Below are 23,677 nucleotides of genomic sequence, written 5' to 3' on the forward strand. Positions count from 1 at the left end.
ATTTGTATTTTATTACATATATATGTTTGTATTTAATAAAATACAAATTCTACAGACATACGAAGAGGAGAAATACATACAGTGAGATATATCATTTTATTCAGCTCAATGACAACATTTGTGCATGCTCAGATTACAGACCTTTTGATTTACTTATATGACTCCCCACTCCTGCCCAGTATCAGCGGCTCAAAACAAGTGTATTTGTGTGCTTCCATGCCTCTCTCCCCCATGAGATCACGAACTCCTGCAGAGGCACCTGCTCTGGTTTGTCTATCCGGACATCTCACGTCAGCTGTGATGCAGGGCAGACAGTGGCCAGTCCCTCTAGAGGTGTAGACAAAGCGCTCTGGGAGAATTGCGAAGGGAGTGTGATCCTGGCAGTGGGGAGATGGGAGAAAGGATCACGGTGGAAGGGTCTTTGAGAAGGTCTGAAAACAGAAGGGCGAGGAAACTGAGAAGCAAAGACATGTGGGGAGGAGAGGCCAGGCTGGACTCTGAAAACAAGCTGTCGGCCCTCACCGCTGGAGGGAAAGTAGCCAGAATGGGAGATGGGGCCAGCAAGGGCTCCAGACCAGCCCTACTCTCCAACTCCCCGCATGGCGTGTTAGGCTTAGGGGACGGGGAAACCCACTTGCGGGAACACACAGCCATTCACTGGGGGAACCTCAGGGATCTGGTGGAGGAAAGAAGGCCCTCAGGGAGGACAAAGACTTAAAGACAGGAAATCGTTCAGATCTCTGGGGAAGCTTTGCCATCCCTATGGGAACTGGACTCGTCACAACCCGCAGGCCGTGCCCCCAAACACAGCAGCTCAGCACAGAAAAGACGGAGTTGTCAAAGCTTGCAACCTAGGAAAGTTCACACGCGCATCCACTCCTCAAACCCCCACCCTCACCCTCACCCAGGCCGCGCTCCTGTTGAGAGGGGCGGATTCCAGAGGGATCAGGACTCAGTCGCCTAGGCTTCCCGCCCAGGGCTGTGTCCAGAAGCCTTGACCACTCATGACCTGGGGGTGCTGGAAAAAGAGCCCTATCCAGATGAGGAAGCGGGTTCTGGGCCGGGCCGGGCCGGGTTCCCCCGGGTTCCTCCACCTGCGCCTTGCTCCTCATGCACAGGCCAGCTACCTGAAGCAGAAGGGACTGGGTGGCGCCATGGTGTGGGCGCTGGACATGGACGACTTCGCTGGCTTCTTCTGTAACCAGGGCCCATATCCCCTCATCAAGACGCTGCAGCTGGAGCTGAGTGAGTGAGGGGCCAGGGACCAGAGGCGGAATTCGCGGGTAGAGTAGGAACACCCCGTCCCTGAACTACAGGTCCTGGCTCCTTCTGCGGAAACACCCTTATTCTAATCCTGTGATTTCCCAAATTTCATGCACCCCCAGGGGCCAAGGAAACTTTGGAAGCCATTCTCTTTCCAGGCTCTTCTTCCCCTTTCTGACGGCAGCAACGCCTGTCCAGGGCTTGCCTCTGGGGGCCCTCAGCCAGGGAGCTGCAGCTTTGCTCCTCTCTTTTCAAAGAGGAAGCCTGCGCTCACCTGGAGCGCAAGACCCCCGGAGGCCCTCGCCAGTGTGTGGCTGGTCTTTGCAGATGATAGATGGCCACTGGCACCCCCGTGTTTTCTGTTGAGCTGCGCTGCAGCTCTAAGTGTGGCTGTGGGGCACCTGGCTGTGCTCTGCCTTTGGGTGGGGGGAGTGGTGAGGTATTGAGCCACGGCCTGCCTGTGGTGGTTGCCCGTGTGCTTGGCCTGTGGGTTTGGGATCTCTTGGGGGAGGCTTGGCTGAATGTTCGCTGTCTCCCCAGGTCTTCCTTTAGGCCCGCCAGGACCTGAAGTCCCCGCACCAGACCAGCCTTCTGAACCTGAGCGTGGCCCCAGCCTCGAACAAGACACCTTCTGCCGGGGCAAAGCTGACGGGCTCTACCCCAACCCTGGGGACCAGTCCAGCTACTATAGCTGTGCAGGGGGGCGGCTATTCCAGCAAAGCTGCCCAGCGAGCCTGGTGTTCAGCTCCTCCTGCAAATGCTGCACTTGGAGTTGAGTGCCCAGGGCCCCTGCAGCCCCAGCCACCGGGCCAGGCGCTAGGGTCACTCCACAGTCTGCCTCTGCAGCTCTCCCTGGGGGCTACAGTCCTAGAGACCTCCCTGTGGCTTTTCTGTATCCAAGCTTTCTGCTCTCAGCCTTGAGTTCCTTTCCCTATGGTCCTTCTGGACCTGTTACTTGCAAAATAAATCTATGGTTTGCTCCCCCACGGTCCCCGGGTGTGGTGACTTACAGAACCTCTCTAAGCACACTGTCAGTTCAAAACTGGGAAGGTGGGGAAGCCAAGAGGCAAGGGTGGCCTAAGGCATGCATAGGTCTGAGCCAGGCGGGAAGGCAGGCCCTTCGGGGTGCCCACATTCCAGTGGGCAGCTCTCAAGGCACTGGTGACCTCACTGGAGAGCTTTTCCTGCTGGCCTCCACTCGGGTGTTATTCCCAAGATTCACACTAGATGGCAGCAGAAAAGAGCTTTTCCTTGCCTTAGGGCTCTGCAATGGCCACCCAGCATTAAAATAAGAATCCAAACCCCAGGTAGGTATTCAGGGCTCGCTTTGAGATAAATCCTGTTTTAGGCCTTCTATCACCTACTGCTCCTATATGCCAGACAAAGGAGGAACAATTATTACCTTCACTTTACAGGTATTTAAACAGAAGGCTAACTAACCCAGTTCCGAGTCCAGAACTGAGTCCTAAATGGGCCACGTTGCACACACAGTATCCCGGATAACCGAGCAATGCAAATGGTCCCTGCAGCTTTGGGTTGAAGCCTGGTCGTTCCATTGGAAGAAAATCTGCACGTAACCTAATGGTCCATCTTGCCAGGCACTCACCCAAGCTGGGTGGGACTCAGGCAGGCAGCAGGAGATGGGGACACGTAGGAGAGAGGAGGTGACCTGGCCCTTCACTCTAGTACAGCCGGTACCAGATCCCCATAAAAATGACCTCCCCGCTTCTACTCCCCGCCTGTCCTCGGGCCTTTGCAAATCTGTTCTTCTTCGGCCCCGAGCACAGGTCTGCTCACCACACATGCCCTTCCTTTGAGGTCTCAACTCAAAGGGGATGCGCCAGGCCTGACAAGAGCCTCCTAACTGCTCAGAATGGCGTCCAGGGTGGTGGTTTCCTCTTGGGGGGTGCAGAGCTGGCTTCTGGCTCTGTCATCTGCTAGCGGTGTGACTTGAGGCCGAGAAACAGAACCTCATCACCTCATCTGTTGGGTGGAGTTAAGCCTCGTCGTCATGATCAGCACTCACTCTTCCCTCCCTCTTCCCACCTCTGTCCTTTCTTTACCTTCTGCGGGCTGGGTAAGTCAAGAATCTAGCAGAGAGTCTCCTTGTAGCAGAATTTATGGGTCCCCAAACAGCCCAAGTCCCCCTACATCGTCACTGTGACATTGGTGCTACCTTCATGTTGAGGACGGTTTTAAGCAGGGCTTCTCTCTGATCTTCTCCAAACCCGTGGTCCCTGTGTCAGCTCAGGCCAGTGCCACTTGTCACCCTGCCTCCTGCCCCTCCCTTGTCTAGGCCAACCTCCATCTAGCCCCCAGCTCAACGTTTCCAAATTTTGAATCAAATCCTAACACTTTCCTTACTTAAGAGATGCCAACAGCTTCCGGTGGACAGAGTCAAGTCTCCATCATCAGCATAGAGTCAAAACCCTCCATTAGGCCCCAGCCTCATCCCTTGGTCTCATTTCCTTTCATCCCACCCCAGTTTGGTGGCCGGGTCCCCAGACCACCTTGCTCAGCCATGCTGGCTTCTCATGAGAAACCTCCCATAGTCTGTCATCACCCCTGTGAGGTTTGAGCCCCAGCCCCAAAGCAAATACTACTTTTAAACTAAACTTTCTCCCTTGACCTATCAGACTGCCCCACCAGCCCCACACAATCCACTTATAGACTAGGGGACGCACCCCTGTACAGAGCCGGCCTTTCGAGTCAGGTGCAAATGCTGCTTGAGTTGTTGGGGGGATCAGCTTTGAGCAATAGCGTTTGAAAAGGATTCTTGTGTCACTCATGTCTTGGTGGCTTAACCCATGAATGTCTGGCCGCTCTCCCTAACAGCGATGACCACTCTCAGCCCCATGAAGGACAGGTCCCTCTGACCTTCTCTCTGAGGACGTTCATAGCGTTCACCACCATAGCTAATACACCTGCCGGAACCCAGGCAAACAGTGAAGCCCCCTCCCTTCTCCCAATTGGGACCAAGCTCTCCTGGGGGGCCGGCAGGCCCCCACCTCCACAGGTACCCACTTCCAAATGTACCACACCCTACGTGAGCAGTGAAACTCTATTGTTTTTATTGCGGTTTAATTTTGAAATCTACCATATAGACCAAAGAGTGTTTCAAATATGTATGCTCAGTATCTCCCATGAGTCTGTCACCCAGGTAAGGAAACAGAACATCACCAGTACCTTCAAAACTACTGATGCGCTTCTCCCTAATCCTACACCCTTCTATCTAGATTTCGATTATTCATTCCCTCGTCTTCTTATCCTTTTATCAACTGTGCGTATATTCCTAGACTAGAAGTTGTTTATTCTAGACTATTTTGAACCTTATATAAATAGAAACGTACTGCGGGGTGCTTTCTCTGGCTCACTTCTTATCTTCACTTAGCCAGAGCTCACCCTGTTCACTGCTGCATAATTTTCTACCACATGCCACGCCACAATCTCTACTTTCTGCTATCAGGACACATGGGTGTTGTTTCCAGTTTGGGGCTAACGTGGACCACATTGCTACAAACACTTTTGAGCCTGTCTGTTGGTACCCATGTGTACGATTTGGGACACATGCGAGTTCAACTTTCCTAGGTGCGGGCAGAGGTTTTCCCAAAGTGGACATACAACTACTCCCTACCATTGCAGCGTTCCTAGTGAACCCCATCCTCACCATTCCTACCCCCTACTTTATGCTGATCTGTGAGGTGTAAAAATGGCATCCCACTCGAGTTTAAACTCGCATTGCCTTAATTACTTACATTTCAGCATCTTCTTACGTCTACAAGCTATTTGTGTTTGTTCTTTTGTGAATAATCTGTTGTGTCGCTTGCCCGTGTTTCTATTGTGTTGTCTCTTTCTTATTGAAATGTAGCAGTTCTTTACATATTCTGAACACAGATCTTTGATGTAGGTTTGACCATATCTGTTCCCAGTTTGAGGTGTGGCTTTTCATTTTTTGAGTATTGTTCAAGGTAGTTACCTTTGCCAATCCTATCCCTTATGGTTTGTGCTTCCTGCATTTTGTTTAAGAAGTCTTCTAGGGGCGTCTGGCTGGCTCCGACAGAAAAGCATGTGACTCTTGATCATCGGGTTGTGAGTTCAAGCCCCACGCTGGTTGCAGAGATTACTTAAATTTAAAAAAAAACAACAACAAAACAGGGCACCTGGGTGGCTTAGTCGTCGGTTAAGTGTCTGAATCTGAATCTTGATTTCAGCTCAGGTCATGATCCTCTGATTCGTGGGATCAAATCCCACATCAGGCTCTACACTGACAGCACAGAGCCTGCTTGGGATTCTCTCTCTCCGTCTGTCCCTGCCCCCTTGTGCCCCCCCCCCCCGAATAAATAAGTAAACTTAAAAAAGAAAGAAAGAAAGAAATCTCACGATTCATCGGTTCCAGCCCCACCTCAGGCTCTATGCTGACAGTGCAGAGCCTGCTTAGGATTCTCTCTGCCCCTCCCCCACTTGTACTGTCTCTGTCTCTTTCAAAATAAATAAACTTTAAAAAATAAATTAAATTAGATTTTCTGGCTAATTGTTGTTAACCTATAATAACATCACTGACATTTGGAAACTGATGCTATGTCCAGGAAACTTTTCAAACCCTCTTACTAACTTTAATGATCATTCTGCAGAGTGTTCTATATAGACAATCATATTATCTACACGAATAAGTTTTGTTTCTTCCATTCCAAGCCTTATGCCTTTGTTTATTTTTCTAGTTGACTGTGCTAGCTGAGGCCTCCAATACAGTGGTGAATAAAAGCAGTGATAATGGGCATCTTACCTTGTTCCTGGCCTGAAAGGGGATGTTTGCAACATCTCACCGTTAAGTATGCGATTTATCATAGGTTTTTCACAAACGTCTTCTATGAGACTAAGGAAGTTTGCTTCTACTCTTGCTTTCCTGAGAGTTTCCATAAGAAGGGCTGTGAATTTTTTCAGGAAGCTTTCATTTTCAATAGATTTTTGCTTTTATTCTGTTCATAAAGCAAATTACATTCATCAGTTTTCCCCCTGTTACATTCATCTTGCATTCCTAGGAGTAATCCAACATGGCCCTGATGGGTTATCTCTCCCGTGCATCGCCGGATCTGGCCAATACTGTGTTTCACATTTTTGTGGTTATATATTAATAACAAGATGGGCCTGCGTGTTTTCTTTCTCACACGCTAGGATGCCCTTGCCATCACCGCTACCGGCCAGGCTAATAATAAACCGATTTAGGGTATCAATGTTTTGCTGGCCTCATTAACGAGTTAGGGAGCTTCCCTCTTTCCACTCTCCAGATGAGTTGTGTCCCAGGACTTCTCTGGTCCTTGAATGGTAGCTGTCACCAGGAAAGCCATCTCAGCTCCATGCTTTCTTGAGGCTCATTTGTAAGTGCTGATTCGATGTCCTATAGTGGTCGCAGAACCGTCGCATTTCTGATTTTGTCTTGAGCAGGCCGAGAGCTAAACTCACTAAGGGTCAAGAAGCCTGCAGTCCCCTGGTTAAAAAGCCCTAATCTGAGATAAAGTCAGGGAGGTTGCTGGTTGTCTCTCCCTTCCATCTGTCCCTCCCAAGTGGCCCTTGACGGGGAGCAGCTAGAGGCCGCCCGGGCATCCCCTTGCCAGGTCACGCACCTGCTCCGAGGCCAGGCCCTGGTCCAGTGCGGAATTACCACCGTGGAGCACTCCTTATGCTCATCCCACTGTCTGCTGTCGTGTTCAGAGCTTGGTGCAAAGAGAAAATAGCCAGATTCTTCTTCATTAATTCAGTGATTTGGGCAAAAAAAAAAAAAAAAAAAAAAAATGTGTTTAAAAACTTGTCGCAGGGAGAGAAAGATGGCTTCCAAAGGCCCCCTGTTGAATTCCTTTTGGGCGTTGCCATTCTATTTAGCATGGGAGTGGGGAGAAGGGAACAGATATTCCTGCCAGGCCCCTGCCCCTCAGCCCCTACCATGTGGCCTGTGAGATCTGGCCCCTGCACCACCCGCTCCCTCCTCAGTGTGCCCTTGCCATTCCAGCTGTTGCCCAGGCCAGTGATAAACTGATGAGACTAGGCAGCCAGGAGGCCAGGCTTTGCTAAGGACACCCTCCCAGTCCTCCCACCCCCTTGGGCCCTTCATTCCAAGAAGGGACACTGAAGGGGCCACCTGAGAATGGGAGGCATCAAAGGAAAATGGCAGGAGGACCCAGTGCCTATAACTTCTGCCATCACTACAACTTGCCCTTGATCTTCTGGAGCAGAGCCTCTAAGGCACCAAGGAGCCAGACCCCTCCAAATCAGACCAGCCTCACGGGCTGGGGGTCTTGTTTTCCCTAAGCACCTTCCTGGCATCTAATTTGAGACCCTTGATCGCTTCTCGGCCTTTTGGGCAAGATCAAGTGTAATTTGAGATCCTTGAGCTGTAGTAATAGTTCATGTGACCTTATTTCGGCCTCTGTGGGGATGAAAATCTCTACCTTATTCATTTTTAAAGTTAGCTCTCTGTTTGCCCCACGTGGCTTCTCTGTGTCCATGGATAAGTCTTGGACCGCCTTCCAGTGCACAACCCAGGGCTCCTGCCCCACTGAAAGGCAGACCTTGAGCATAAGGGGCTCAGACTCTGGAACATGAGCCAGGGCAGGACTTGAAGCTAGACATCTGGGATCCCTAAAGTCAGAGTACAGAGAGACTGTCCCTCTACTATGTTCCTACCGCCATCACCCAGACTCAAAGATGACTTGGCATGGAGGAAAGTACACTAGGCCTTTATCTCTGCCTCTCTGTGTGAGAGAGGACTTGGGCAAGTCACTTAGCTTGGGTCCTCAGTGTCCCACTGAACAGTGGGCAGTTGGACTAGATGACCTGCCAGCCACAGCGAGCCACCACCAGCTACTGGATTGTCCCTTCCCAGAAAGTAGAAAAGCAAGGGAGAGCTAGAGCCTCCATTTGGCTTACGTATTGGCCCCTCACCTTATTCTCCCAACCACAAGGCCCCTTTCAGTACAAGCCTTGAACAGCATGTGGGGGTCTCTCTCTGTGGCTCCCTCTTCCACCTGACGCGCGCACACACACACACACACACACACACACACTCACACTCACGAAACCTGTCCTTTCCTGACCTTTGTTTACAGGCAGCCGCAAGAATGGGAAAAGGACATCTCACATTACCCTTTATGCCAGAGCCTGTCTTTACACATCTCCCCTGCAGACTCCAGCCAGGCTGCCCTTGCCCTCCCGTCTGCCCTGTTCCACATCTGCAGGGAAGCCACAGATCTGAAGCCAGCCAGTGGCTGAACATGATGTCCAGGTTATGTTCCAGAGCATCCCTGGAGTGACTCAGGGGTTACTGGCCTGTGGAGGGCGTCCAGATCTCCACTCTTCAGCCAGTGGAGAGACCTTCTCCTGGCGCACCAGTCCCCGAATGCCTTGAGACAATCTCTTTCTAATCCTTTAATCCAGTGGTAGGAGCCATTTTCTATTAAGAGACAGTGATCTCAGTGGAAAAAAATAATCATCTGAGGGCCATACGATCATAGAAAATTACTTAATTTAGGTGCAGAGGCTGCTGCTAGTTTTCCATTAACAGGGACTTAACAGCATTCAACACACCTGACTTTTTTTTTTTTTTAATTTACATCCAAGTTAGTTAGCATATAGTGTAACAATGATTTCAGGAGTAGATTCCTTAATGCCCCTGACCCATTGGGCCCATCCCCCCTCCCACACCCCCTCCAGTAACCCTCTGTTTGTTCTCCATGTTTAAGAGTCTCTTATGTTTTGTCTCCCTCCCTGTTTTTATATCATGTTTGCTTCCCTTCCCTTATGTTCATCTGTTTGGTATCTTAAAGTTCTCTTATGAGTGAAGTCATATGATATTTGTCTTTCTCTGACTGACTAATCTCGCTTAGCATAATACCCTCTAGTTCCAGCCACGTAGCTGCAAATGGCAAGATTTCATTCTTTTTTGATTGCCGAGTAATACTCCATTGTATATATATACCACATCTTCTTTATCCGTTCATCCATCGATGGACATTTGGGCTCTCTCCATACTTTGGCTATTGTGGATAGTGTTGCTATAAACATTGGGGTGCATGAGTCCCTTCGAAACAGCACACCTGTATCCCGTGGATAAATACCTAGCAGTGCAATTTCTGGGCCATAAGGTAGTTCTATTTTTAATTTTTTGAGGAACTTCCATACCAACACACCTGATTTCTAAAGGAAGACAAAACCATACTCAACAATCGGTATTTAAAAATACGTCTTGATTCTAAATTTGGGGCAGTTGAGCTGATGGGATTTGAAATAACGTGAAGGAAAGTTGAGAGTAAGAAACTGTGGTGAGAATAAAAAGAAATGTAATCAGGTAAGAAAAAAAAAGGAGAGAGGTCGGGTGGTGGAGAGGAAGAGAAGGAGGACAGAGCCAGGAAGCCTCCGCGGGACAAGGGCTAACTTGTCCCTGCTTAGCTCTGGGCTCCCGGTCGTCCCTCATCCTGCAATGCCTGGTGTTTAGGTTACTACCTGGATTTCAGGTTACCATTTGTTGTCAACAGCGTGGGTGCTTATTTCCATTATACCATCTGCTTCACAAAAATTCCACAAATGAGATATTTTACAAAGGAAGAAGCTAAGACTCAGAAAAGTTGCCCAAGGTCACACATCGGTAATAATTAGAGTAAGGACCAAATCCATACCTTGGCCAGAAGCCCATGCTGTATGTATGCACTCTGCCAGCACATATGACTGTGTCACCACCATCTCCCTACTGAACTGTGGGTCACTTGTGTCCATCACCTCCTGTTCCCCAGGATCCGGCCACTCTTGCTTTCCTTCTGTTCCTGGTACCCATTAAACTCATCCCATCTCGGTCCCCACCTTCCCCGACCTCAAAGCTTTGTCCCACCTGTTCCTCTCTCTGGGACAGCTCATGCCCACACCTCCCCCTGCCACCTCAACCCCACTTCAGGTCTCCCCTTAGCGTCGCTTCTTCAGAGACCCCCTCCCCAACCACTTGACGGTCACAGGAGCACATCACTCTGACTTATTTTTATCAGTGACGCTTACCACTACGTGATGTTTTCTTTGTTTATGATCTATGTCCCTGGGCCAGGACAGAATCTCTGTGTGAGCAGGAACTGATCCAGACTTAGGACTAGATCTCCAGTATCTAACATTACTTCTGGCATAGATGCTTAATAAGTATTTGTTGAATGGATGGATGGGCGGATGGATGGGCGGATGGATGGACAAACTACTCTCTATCCCTTCATAGATTCTCTTAGCAGAGGTATGTTTTCCCAGGGAGCCAATTCCATCAAGCCCTAGATTGTATTTCCCACATCAGCACACATCCCCTCTGCAACTTTAACCAAACCTCCTCCACTCCACAAGCGTGCCCAAGCTCTTTGCCGAAGCTGTGGATGGAGATAAATGAGACTTGACCCCAGACACGAGGCTTGATCTTCTGTAGTTTACAGAGTCCATGAGGGGAGATAAAGCATGCCCACAAAGCATTATAATTAAAGATTAAATGAGCCATAAGCAATGAAATAGGAACACACTAAACATGTTCAAAGGAAGAAGAAATCCTCTCTGAACGACGGAGCAGTGAGAGCTTTAACAAATAGAGGCACCAACACAGAGACTGAGCCTGAAGGTAGGTTCAGAGCCTCCTCAGTCTCCAAGGCAGAGTATTAACCAGGCAAGTGTTGAGAGCCAGGATCCCCAGGGCTTGTCCAGACTGGACCGGGTACGGGGCACAGGAAGGAGGCAGGGCGAGGTAAGGATGGAGGGAGAGGTTGGAGCCAGGCTATGCGGGTTTGTGGACTCAACATAACCACAGGAGAGTGAGCCACGCGGGCACCGTGAGCCAGGCAGCCAAGTGCCCAAGAGGCGCCCAGTCCGTGGCATTCAGCAGCTGCCAGGAGTGGGGGTTTGTTGGTGGAGGGCTCTGGCCTGCAGTGACGGGGGGCGGGGGGTGGTTACTGACCTCGTTTCTCTCTGAAAAGCTCAGTGAGACAGATTTCTCTTTTCCTCAAGCAGTGTGAAATACAAGCTGGTCAACATGCATGATTTCTCAACAGCAGGATTCATTTCCTGTTGCTTCATTGCAGCAGTTTTTGGGACGATATCCCGCTATAATAGGGTGCAAGGCTCCAGGCTACAGCCATTCTGCTGTCCAGCTAATCCTGTTTCAGAACACAGTTCTCTTCCTAAGGGAGCGAGCCGGTCAGGACAGAGGAGGGGACCTAGAGGGCTGGAGGTAGGGTGGAAATGAGGAAGGAGCAGGGCTCCCTAGCGTCGCTCATGGCCTGTGGGTCTCTGGAAGGAAGAGGCCGGTGGGTCCAGGGGATTTAGGGAGTCTCAAGGAAGGACGCCAGACCGCAAAGAATTCTCAGCCCCTGCATCCTTTCTCTCCACCTTCCTGAGGTCCACGGCCCCTTCCATAGACTCAGCCATACCTGTTTCTGGCACCTGAGACTACAGACGGACCTTCCAGTGCCTTCTTCTGGGCCCATCTCTATAAATACTATACCACACTGTAATGTAAATATTGGCTCTTATGGCTGCTCCTGCATAAACTGTGAGCCCCTTGAGGGCAAGGGCCTTGTCCTAATGCCTTGGCGTCCCCAGCCTCTGCTGCACGTGCCCCAGGCCACCCCCTGTGGGTTTGCTAACTGGGTGAATGGGGTGGTTGCCCCCTACATCTTCTGGGTCTATTCCACCTCTGCGGGATCTCTACCCATCTGAATGCCTCAGGGCTTGCCCAGGGCTTTCTGCCCTTCTCTCCTTAGATCATCTCTTCCATTTCCAGGGCTTTAAATAGCATGGTTATGCTAACCGTTCCCACACTTGCGTATCTCCAGCCCAGACCTCCCCTCTGAGCTCCAGATGCATACATCCACCGGCCTACTTGCTCTCTCCACTCCAACGAGGTGTAAACAGCTCATCTTTGCCCGAAATAGAATCCCTTATTATAAAACCTGTCTGCACCTCAAGGGTGCCTCACTTTAGAAAATTACCCAGCGCCTCTCCACGTGGCTGAGGTGGAACCCCAAGGTGATTCCTGCTTCTTCCTTTTCCCTCAGCTCTTACATTCACCTCCTCAGTAAGGTTGATTTTCCCCTCCAATAAATGTTTAGAGTCGGCCCTCTTCTCCCCATGTCCCCCCCCCCCCACCAGCCTAGTCCAGGTGGCCACACGTCTTGCCTGGACCTCTCTGATGGCTGTTCACGCTCTCACTTCCTCCATTCCAGTCCCCCGCCAAAGCTGGTCTCGGCAGACAGCAAGAGTGACTTTTCAAAACACAAATCCTGTGGCGTACCCCCTGCTTAAACGTTCAATGGCATCTGACAACACTGAGGGCCAAACCCCTCCATGGTTTACAAGGGCCCCTGACCAGACCCTTCTCTCTCATCACCATTTTCTCTTTTTTTTTTTTTTTTTTTTTCTGTCACCCCTGGGACCTTGCATATGGTGTTCTCTATCTAGATCATTCTCCCTGCTTCTGGACATGGCCAACTCCCCTCTCATCCCTCAGATTCCAGCTTAAGGCCACCTCCCCCGAGACGACTCTCCGACCATGCAAACTAAACGCCACTCCACACCCCACCCAGCTTAGCCCTGGACCTGGCACCTCATGGGGGCTCAGTAACTATTCCAGAAAGAAAAGGTAGGTACAGTCTCCATCCCAGGCCATCTCCTGCAAGCTCCCGTCTTCCTCCTTCTCGGCTACCCAGGATTCAGCGCCCGCTCCCTTTATTTTTACATTTCTCGAAACTACCCACACAAACACCATATTGTAGGGTTTCTTTCTCCTCCAAAATTAGCTGCAGAACTGGACAAAGACTCCTTGGCTGCTAGCTTCCTGGCTGTCTCTTTCGGTTTCAGGGTTTAAAAGCTAGTCCTGCAGGGGAACAGTGGGAGAATGGAAAATCACCAACAGGGAGAAGTGACGGAGTCCGGAGACCAGCCGAGTTCTGACAGTCATGGCCATGCTCTATAGTTAGCTCCTGACTTCCTTTCTTGGCAAGATCTTACCGGTTATCTAGGGCAGTCCCCGTTTCAACTGTTCCGTTCCATTGTCTGACTATGTATCATGAGTTTCCTTACAATATGGTCCCTCTACCCCCTCTCCACCTGCTCTCCCCACAACCAGGGTGGCCTTTCTTAAGCCACCCACACACTCAAGAGGTGAAAGGCCATAGGTTCCAAGTTCAAGCCCTTGATCCACCACATTAAAGTCTGTGTGACTTTGGGGAAAGTATCCTCTCCGAGACTCAGTTTGCTCAGCTGTAAAGTAGGAATAGACTAGTACCTTCCTCCCAGGATTTGGCAGGGGATGACTGGCATACAATGTGTTGAGCATTTGGCACTCATAGAAAGCCCCCCTTCCCTCTCAGGATGGATAAATGGCATGAAATTTTCAACCAAAAGACTCTTGGGGCCCGGTGAGCAATTTAGTGCTTTAACCAAAAGTGTAGGTGGATAATTAACATGCTGTTGAGTGACGGGTGCTTTCTCTCAGTCCTCCTGCGGCCTGAATGGGGAGCCAGGTCATGTCCACAGGTGGGGAGCGCAGGCTTCCTGATGAGGAAAGTGATCAGTTGCAGCCACCAGGGAAAGGACAAGTATTTATTGGAAACCAGAGCTCAGAAGACTGGCCTTGGGCAGACCAGAAAGGGTTCGTCTCTCGGGCCTGGTTCTCCTGGGCCCCAGCTTGCGAGCCACGGTGCATCCCCAAACAGGGGATGAAAGATGGCCTCTCCACGTGGAACGAGGAGAGAAGATGGCACCGGTCACTCAGTGTGCACGTCCCCTTGGTACCCTGGAGCCTCCCCTGAAGGCTGTCTGAACACCTGGTTCGGATTCAGTTCTGCAGACGGACAGCGTGCCACCTCCTAGGCCAGAGTGTGAAGGGATGACCAGTGTCTCCAAGGCCCCCTTGTGACAACCTTTCAAGGGGAAGGTGCATGCAGGTGATTCCTGGGGACAGAGGAGGGATCATGCAGCCCCGTTGCCCCTGCCCACATGGCAATTCTCTTTCCGGGGCTAACCCACATGGTTCTGCCTGGAGTTTGTTCTTATTAAGGAAGCTGGCACTTCCTTTCAACGTGTCAGGGGCACCAGGTGCACACCATGTTCACATCACCTCCCGGAGGGGCCCCCTTAGCAGGAAAAAGGGCACTTTGTGCTTCGGGCCACGTCTGTTGAAACAAAACCGCAGGCCGGGCCCTGGGGCGGGCGGCTGGGAGACCTGGAAACAAAGTCACCTACTCTTGGCTTCCTTGTTCGACAGAGAAAACCACCTCTGTACTCTTTTCCTGGGGCTGCTGAAGCAAATCCCACAAACCTTCGTGGCCGAACACAACGCATATCTGTTATCTGACAGTCAGAAATCCAAAACAAGCTTACGAGGCTAAAGTCAAGGAGTCAGCCGGGCTCGTTCCTTCTGGCCCCAGGGCAGAATCCATCTTCTTTCCTTTTTTTTCACCTTCTAGAAGCCTCCTGCATTCCTTGTCTTCCATCACCACATCCCTCTTCTGTGTCTGAAGGACTCTTGTGATTACCTTGGGCCCCCTGGGTAATCCAAAATAATCTCCCCTCTCTCAGCTCTCCTTAACTTAGACACATCCTCCAAGCCCCCTTTGCCATGTAAGGTGATACGTTCCCAGGTGCTGGGGGAGTGGGACAGGGGCGTCTTTGGGGAGCCATTATTCTGTTGACCACAATCTTCTTTTTTTTTTTTTTTTTTTTTCAACGTTTATTTATTTTTGGGACAGAGAGAGACAGAGCATGAACGGGGGAGGGGCAGAGAGAGAGGGAAACACAGAATGGGAAACAGGCTCCAGCCTCTGAGCCATCAGCCCAGAGCCCGACGCGGGGCTCGAACTCACGGACCTCGAGATCGTGACCTGGCTGAAGCCGGACGCTTAACCGACTGCGCCACCCAGGTGCCCCAGTTGACCACAATCTTCTTACCACGTAAAGCTGTTCTCTTCCAAACCTCACGCATTTCCCAGGCTCCAGAAGGGACCTTATGTCATCTCAAGCCAAAGGGCCCGGGCTTAAAATTCCTAAGACAGAGGGTCTGCAGAAACCTCTAGCTGCAGAAACCTACTAGCACTTGCTGTACCTCTGCTAGTGTGCCAAAGCCTTACATACGACGTCTCCTTTAACACTTATGACAATCCTGGGGAGATACTGAGGCTCGCAGGGGTGGAATAATGTTCCCAAGGTCAGCAGGTGGCAGAGCTGAATGGGAATGAGAGGTTTCTTTCTGCACCTGCCACAGCATAGTGCAGGGTTCAGCTCACTGGGGCCCTGGCTTGGTACATTACCAGCGTTGCTTTTCTCCTGGCATTAGAAACAACCCCAGAGAGGGGACCATCGCTTATGGTGACAAGGGCTGTTTAGACAGGTCAGAGCCGCACACTAGTAGCTGAGGTTTAGAGCTTCTGGAAGTGAGAGGGTGTGTGTGTGTGTGTGTGTGCATTCTATTAACTCGTACTTTTTTTTTTTTAATGTTTTTTTTTTATTTTTGAGGGAGAGAGAGAGTGCAAGCAGGGCAGGGGCAGAGAGAGAGGGAGACACAGCATTCAAAGCGGGCTCCACGATGTCAGCGCAAAGTCTCACGTGGGGTCCGAACTCATGAACCGTGAGCTCATGACCTGAGCCAAAGTCGGATGCTCAGCCGACTGAGCCACCCAAGTGCCCCACATTAACTCGTACTTTGAATGGAGAGGAGAAGGGGAAGACTGTCCTAGTGGATGGGAGTGTATGATTATTAGCCGGACAGGAAGGGAGGCCCAGTAAAGGGTCACTAAAAACACTGTCTGTATTCAAAACGTTCCTCGACACGGTGGCTTGAAATCACCATCGTCATCATCCAAAGACATTTACCAGAGACCTTTGTCCTTGGGCTGACGAGATCTGTGGAGAGGCGGACCCCTGCACAAATATGGCGGTGGAGAAGTTCACTGGAAAGAGACACAGACTCTGCTCCCAGGAGGCACCAGATCCGAAGAGGAAAGGAGGAAAGAGATCCTGTCTTCAGGGAGATCCATGGGCAGCAGATGGAAAAGAGAGTGCTCAGTTTAGAAGGAAAGCTGGAACACACAGGAGCCAAGCACATCTCCACACAGGCAGGTGTTCCCAAATCCCCACAATCCAATGGTTGTGAAGCCAGAGCCAGAGGAAAGAAGCCTTAGAAGTGAGCTTGGTGAAAGAAGAAGGTTCCAGGAGGAGGTGAGTCTGGAAGCAGGAGGGAAAAGTGAAGTGGAGAGTTGAGAGCAGAGTGCTGGGGAGGGAGAGGAAGTCACTCATCTGAGGGGTCCGTGGAGGTAAGAGAGGTGGGCACGAGTAAGCCTGACCGCCGGCAGGGAGCTGCCCGGATGAGCCAGAGTGGTCATCCCTTCTTTAACAAGACGGGCAAGGGCAGGGGTTTTATAAAAAAAATAAACACACACGTCTCTGATCTAGGGGCTCCGGGATGGGCGAGGAATCCCAGCCCCGAGTTCTTGAGTGGTGCCTCACCCAGCTTTCTCCTCCTAGTCCACTGCCCAGAGAACGCAGACCTGCAGGGGTCCCTGGCTCCCTTACAGAGGAGGCCCCCACATGGCTGTCCCACCCATCCAGGCAGAAATGGTGTCCGGATCATTCCCCACCCTGTCTACTTACCAAGAAACTGATGACAGGTCAGCTGAAGGGACCGGTACGATCACGTGTCCATTATCTTCATGTGGCTTCTCTAGAGAGACCAGTTTTCATGATCCTCTGACTTTAGTTAATGTACCAAACGTATGTGAACACTGCAGGAACAAAAGGTGAAGCTGTGCCTTGTTTGTTTGTTTGTTTGTTTATTTATTTTTAAGATCTTATTTTTTTAAGTAATGTCTACTCCCAACACGGGGCTCAAACCCACTACCTCAAGAGTGGCACCACCGACTGAGCCAGCCAAGGCCGCCCCCACCCTTCCCTGTTTCCAGTGACTAAGCACTTCATATGCCACAGTCAAGGGAAGAAAAAAAAAAAAAGGAAAAAAACCGACAGGGCTGTCGTAACTGGCTCTGTTTCCCCAAACAATAAGCCTTGAATACCTCCCAGAAATGTGGACTCTCTAACAAAAACAACACTCGATCCCTGAGTTTTGCTGTGCCGAAATCTGAGGGCATGTTCTGAATATGACAGCCATGTGAGAAAGCTGCTATTTTCCACCACAAATAGACCGCTATAAACACGGTCATCTTGGTCATTTTTGATTTTTCCCTTTAAATACTCGTGCTTTGTATTTGACCTGCTGGCCGTCAGAAAAGCAGCCCCCTCACACTTTTCACGAGTGATTGTTTTCTTCCCTTTCCTAAAAGCACTGATCTCTGGTTCTCCCTTGACAGCTTACTGCTAGGATTCCCACCGATGGCGTCAAGGTCACGCACACCTCGTCCAGACCCAGGGCCGTGGAGCCCTCACCCTCCCCTGGCTCCTCCGGGGACTCTCCTGTGAGCTGACGGAGCTGCATCGGGTTCTCGGCCAAGTTCGTTTCTGGTTCTGGGGGAGCTACAGCCGGGTGTGCCCACCCTGGTGGCAGGAGCAGTGCCGACCACCGTGCGATTAGCCTGGCCACGGAGCGGTTTCTGTCACGGGGCAACCCACGGGCATTCTGGAATTGGATTCCCCTGGTACGCTTTTGCTTTGGTGAGGGGAATGTGTTTGAGGATTCTGGGAGGAATGTGGTTGAGGATTCTGATGGTTTCCAGCATTTGAGAATACAGAGGTTGAAAAGGGGTTGTGTGTGCGTTTCTGTGACTCTTGATCGGGTTCTGTGTTCGCATGTTTCGTGTTGGTACCGGTAGAAGTTCTATTCTCATTTCAGAAGCTCTTCCTTATCCCGGAGTTCTGGCTTTTTTTTTTTTTTTTTTTTTTAATCTTTATTTTTGAGAGCGAAAACGTGAGGAGGGGAGAGGCAGAGAGAGAGGGGGACAGCGGATCCAAAGCAGGCTCTGCACTACAGCAGAGAGCCTGATGCAGTGCCCGACCAAGCCCACGAGCCGTGAGATCACGATCTGAGCTGAAGTCAGATGCTCAACCAACGGAGCCACACAGATGCCTCCCAAAGTTCTGGTTTGTATCGTGTACTCATTATGGTCCCAATAGCTGTTGATAGTGACAAAGGTGAACACCCTATACCAAAGATGAAAGGAAACGAAAAGCTCTCTTGAATGTCCCTAAGTAATGACTGATTCAAAATTAACCTCTCTTCGGAAACTTACATATGAGGTTAAAAGGAGGTTATTATTGTGAGGGATGTGGGCATTATAAGAGAGAGAACGTACGCTGCTAAATTCAAAAGGAAATCCCCAAATTACTCGGACTTTCAAAAACGCGTCCTCCGAATGACCTGATGGTGCTTAATTATAGGACTTAATTGATCAACTTTCTTAAAAGACGCTGGTAGTGCCTGTTTCTATCTTAGATTCTCTTAGCTCCTCCAACTTGTACAGGAGTTGGTAAAATGATCTATTTTACATAAAGGAAAACATTTTGAGCAAACAAATTGATACAGTTTATTCACTCCTGGAGGAAGTTAATAGGTCAGATTATGGTTAAGATCTTTTCAAATCTAATGGACTAAGCACCTATTGCAAACTTCTTTTTCCTAAAAGAAATATTACCATATCAAGCACTCACATAAATGTGAAGAATCCAAAGAGTTCTAAAATATTTTTCTACTTTCATGCTTTAAATCTGTCGACTTTTTGAGAATTTTTTTCTTGCTAAAACTATTCAAGTTTTCTTGCTAAAAGTAAAATTTATAATTTGTTGCTAAACTATATAACTATAAAAAGGGGGGAAAAACATGGCTTAATTAGTGATCTTGGTTACTAGGGTATAAAATAAGCCAAAGCATGACTGTTAAAACATCTTAAAAGTTTTAATATCTCCTCTATAATTGTGTAAGCAGAATAATTTGTATAATATTATAATCAAGACGATTCTTTGGAAAAATGAAACTGGTTTAATAATTTGGGTTTGTAAACAGCTCTATGCCTTCTCCCTGATTCTACCACCATCATAAAACCAATGTGAATGCAATATTCTAGTCTGTACAATGTGGGTTTATTTGCCTGTAGAAAGTGCAATTATTTTGAATTGCCTAACTTTTCTCTACCATTTTTCCTGGTCATAAACTAACATCAATTTACCTAAGATTACAAAATTGCAAAATACAGAGTCCAGGTAAGTTAATAATAAAGGGTAGTATCTTTATAGAAAAAGACTATTCTGTAGAATGCTAAAAGGACACACAGTGTTAATGTGTCAGATTATAACTTCCAGAGCCTTAGTTAACCATAAGACCTTAAACTAATATTCATTTGAGTTAATAATAAGCAATTTTTGGATACTCGAACAGCATCATTTTAAAATACCCCTGCTGTTATTTAATACAGCATAGCATAACCAGCAGTAACAGGTTGAAAGCTTGTGCAAATGCCTTTGGGTTATGTTAATGTACATACAGATTTTTAAAAGAAAGATTTAAAAAAAAGATCAGCTATAATAATATGTACATGCAAGATAACAGATATATTTTTTAATCAGGAGAAAAAAAAGAAAACTTTTATCATAAACTAAAAATGTCCTTGTGCAAAACATAAAAGAAAATAGTAAGAGACAAATTTGAGGTTATGCAACAAGCTTGGATGGTCCAAGGGGAAAGTAAAATCCATTTTCTTATGTATAAAATAGCTATAAATAATGAGTTTGAAAGGAGAAATGACGTGTTAATTGTTTAAATGGGTTGGCTTGATGTTACTTAAATTATTCATGAGTATTGTATTCTTTACTATAAATTGTTACACTAATGATCTATGCAAAGAACACACCCAGCATTGAGATCTGCTGCCCGTTTTTCTAACTAATATAACCTACTCCCAAACAATTCAAGTCCCTTTTTATAAACAGATTCTGTTAATTCTTTGGCATATTTTTTTTACATTTTAACATAAAGTCTTTGTTTTGGAAAACATTAATTTTCCTAAATAATTACTACCTATTTCTGTGTGTTTTTTTTTAAAAAAAATATTGCTGGGGCACCTGGGTGGCTCATTCGGTTAAGCCTCCGACTCTTGGTTTGGGCTCAGGTCATGATCTCACAGTTCGTGAGTTTGAGCCCCACGTCATGCTCTGTGCTGAGAGCACAGAGCCTGCCTGGGGTTCTCTCTCTCTTTCTCTCTCTTGCCCCTACCCCTGCTCACTCTCTCTGTCTCTCTGTCGGAATAAAGCAACTTAAAAAAAATTAAAAATATATTGTTAAAACATTGCTTATAACTAGTTTCTGCCATCCAATAATTAAGTTCATATCTCGTACTTAAGTTCATAACTCTTTCAAATTTGACCTTGCCCAAATTCGGGCCCCTCGTGCAGAAGAGTAAAACTGTGAAGACATCTTTCACACCAAACCATTGATAGGTTTTTGAGACGGCCATCGTTAACGCATGGATTTATTTTTTCACTTTATGAAATGGGATATACGAAAAGTAATGAGTTCTGTTTGCCATTCTCCACATGGTTGATTAGCCCAACACAATTGTCAGAGTCGTCCTATTTATTCCTGCTCATCAAAAAGAAACATTCAGTTTTACTACGTATTTATAAGTAAAATGCATTGATTTAAACATTTCCATGATTCTAGTGAAAACGATCAGGTTCACATTTCACTTTGAATTGTCAACACATTCATTTACTTTAAATTTTGTCCCTAGGTTTAATTATCCTCGTCAATTGGTAACATTCTTACTTTATGGCGTAAAATAAAGGCCCTAGGGATTTGCTAATGCCCTCGGTCTCACAAACTGATTGCATATTATACCTTAATAAAAGACTCCCAAGTTCCTCCATTCTCGTTGATTAACTAGAACCATTTAATCTCATTTGTACAGATGATAATTAATCTTATAATTACAGAAGATATTTCCTTTTTCCCTGCATCTAATAAAGGCCGCTGCTACAAGCTCAAGATTAGGAGTCTTCTGGAAGAAATAATAGAAAAATATCAACAAACAACTGCACAATCGTGCTCATTGGGTTATCACTACAACAGCAGAGCTGAGTGGTCGCATATGCAAGCAATTTAAAAGCATAAAACTTTGCAGATGTAGTCTACCTAACCCAAGAGCAGCAAAAACAAATATTGGTTACTTAGGACTAAATGAATTGACTTCATTATGGTTAATACTTACATTAACTGACATCAGGGAATTCTAGAGGGAATTGATACTTACGACCATGTAGGTTATTTACCTAGGTTCAGTAAGAATCTGTCCTTTTTCTTGGATATTGACCATGCCAAAAATCCCACTTAATTAGGTGTGACAAACCCATAAGGAACAAAGACTACGATTTACATGGGGGAATGACACCTATAAAGTCCTCCCAGGAAAACTTCTCTGGGACAGCCCTTATGACTCAAGAAATTCCAGCCTAACGGGTAGTAAAAATATTCACTTCCTGGCAGTCCAGAAATATGAACACATACGGGAATTTTAGAGAAAGTCATGTTAATAAAGATGGTAAAGATCCTTCTGACACATAAGAGTAATTTATAACTCGAGGAGCTTTACAAAGCCTCCAAACAGAAGTTCACCATAAAGCATCACTATCACACAGCTCAAGTTTTGTTAGCCATTCAAAAAGAAATCGTTTATGCATTAATCAATGCTGCTTGGTATACCTATGGAAGTAAATTTTCATCAAGTAAAATAAAATATTAATTTGAAGATATTGAGTTAATCGAATTTAAATTTTCTCAGCAGCAAGAACTTGCCCACGAGGAAAGAAAAACTATAGAAGCAAAGACCGACCCTGCTCCATTCATGACTGAGTACCACTGGGGGTGCAGCTGGTGGGGTGAGGATATTGTTCATCGGGAGGTAAACCAAAAACAACTTATCCTGACTGGTTCAGGGCTCCAAAATAATTAGCTTTGACTCGTTCTCAAAAGTATGGATGATGGGGCGCCTGGGTGGCGCAGTCGGTTAAGCGTCCGACTTCAGCCAGGTCACGATCTCGCGGTCCGTGAGTTCGAGCCCCGCGTCGGGCTCTGGGCTGATGGCTCAGAGCCTGGAGCCTGTTTCCGATTCTGTGTCTCCCTCTCTCTCTGCCCCTCCCCCGTTCATGCTCTGTCTCTCTCTATTCCAAAAATAAATAAACGTTGAAAAAAAATTAAAAAAAAAAAAAAAAAAAGTATGGATGCTCTGACCAAAACAATTTTATCCCTGATTTTGATGAGGCTAAGTGACGAAATGTTGTAAACATGATGAATGTGTAAGAAGCAGCTGATTTCCACCATGAATGTGGTAGCCTTGGTCATCTGTTTTTCCCTTTAAATACTTGCGTTTTGTATTTGACAGGCCAGTCTCTCTTTCTGAAGTCTGACTCCTTTTCCATTTCCCCAAGTAATTGTTTTCTTGTCTAAATGTTTCTGAGTCTTCGGTCGCGTGTGCTATGTGCCAACAGCAACACAGAGCTGGAGCTGAGGTTTTGGAAATGAATGTGAACTCCCACCTGGCCGAAGTTCCTATCTGGAGGAAAAATTTGTCCGCCAAAAAAAACACCCTTCCCTCCAAATGTTTGGTGGGAAGTTCACACCGCATCTGTTTGCTCTGACACCCTACGCAAAAGGAAAGGATCCTAAAAAAGGCTACACACAAGAGGCCACCCTAGGGGTCCAGGAGCTTGTCCTCAGAGAGGTAGTTCTGTCCACATTCAGGATCCTGACCCAACCTCGCCTGTGCCTCCCTCACTCCCTTCCCTGCCTCAAACGCTCTTGAGTTCTTCTTCTAGTTCCTGGAACATGGCGGCCTCTTCCTACGCAGGCTCTTTCTGCTTCTTCTGCCTCACGTGCTCTTTAGGCAGGCCAGCACCTAGCCTTCCCTCCTACCTCAGTTTACACTGACCTACCCTGACCACCCAGACCACCCAGACCTTCCTACGGAAGCTTTCCCTGACCACCCAGACCACCACCGCCGCCCCAGTATAAAGTCTCCCGACCTTCAGAATTGTTTTGGTAAACTTCTCCCAATTGTAATAAATTACTTATTTATGTGACTCTGTTTCATGTCCATCTTCTTTGCCAGACTGTGTACTTCAAGAGGATGGGGACTGACTTTGTTTTTACTCATCTTTCTGTCTCTGCCACCTCCGACGGTGCAACTGAAGTGCTCAATAAGCCTTGGTTGAATGAGTAAATGGATAACCAGTGTAGCATAGAGTCTTATTCGGAGTGACAAGAACGATTGCGTGAGATGAAATTTCACAAACAGCAGGTTCCAAACTCAAAACAGAAGAGTTTGGAGTTATGTACCATCTTGAGATCACTCATTCATTCGTTTATCCAGTCATTCAGTGAGTGCTTCACTAAGCATCTACTATGTGTCCCCAAGCA

General features: G+C 47.8%; 1 protein-coding gene and 1 long non-coding RNA gene across 6 annotated transcripts in view; one reads left to right on the forward strand and one right to left on the reverse strand.

Annotated features, from left to right (window-relative positions):
• CHIT1 (chitinase 1) overlaps positions 1–2,247 on the forward strand; it is a 34,752-nt gene extending 32,505 nt beyond the window's left edge. For all 5 annotated transcript variants that reach the window (XM_045456415.1, XM_045456417.1, XM_045456418.1 and 2 more), the window contains 2 exons: positions 1,119–1,245; positions 1,804–2,247. In XM_045456415.1, the coding sequence (XP_045312371.1) occupies positions 1,119–1,245; positions 1,804–2,039 (363 nt within the window). In that variant the 3' untranslated portion in view covers positions 2,040–2,247. The remainder of the gene's footprint in view (positions 1–1,118; positions 1,246–1,803) is intronic.
• Positions 322–21,906, reverse strand: LOC123586863. The gene is made up of 5 exons (XR_006706994.1): positions 21,104–21,906; positions 16,915–17,045; positions 6,885–7,005; positions 6,047–6,767; positions 322–431 (listed from the first exon to the last, which is right to left on the reverse strand). It is a non-coding gene; the product is annotated as an uncharacterized LOC123586863 (long non-coding RNA).
• Between the last annotated feature and the right edge of the window lie 1,771 nt (positions 21,907–23,677).

This window comes from Leopardus geoffroyi, chromosome C3 (assembly GCF_018350155.1).
Source record: "Leopardus geoffroyi isolate Oge1 chromosome C3, O.geoffroyi_Oge1_pat1.0, whole genome shotgun sequence".
Taxonomy (NCBI): domain Eukaryota; kingdom Metazoa; phylum Chordata; class Mammalia; order Carnivora; family Felidae; genus Leopardus; species Leopardus geoffroyi.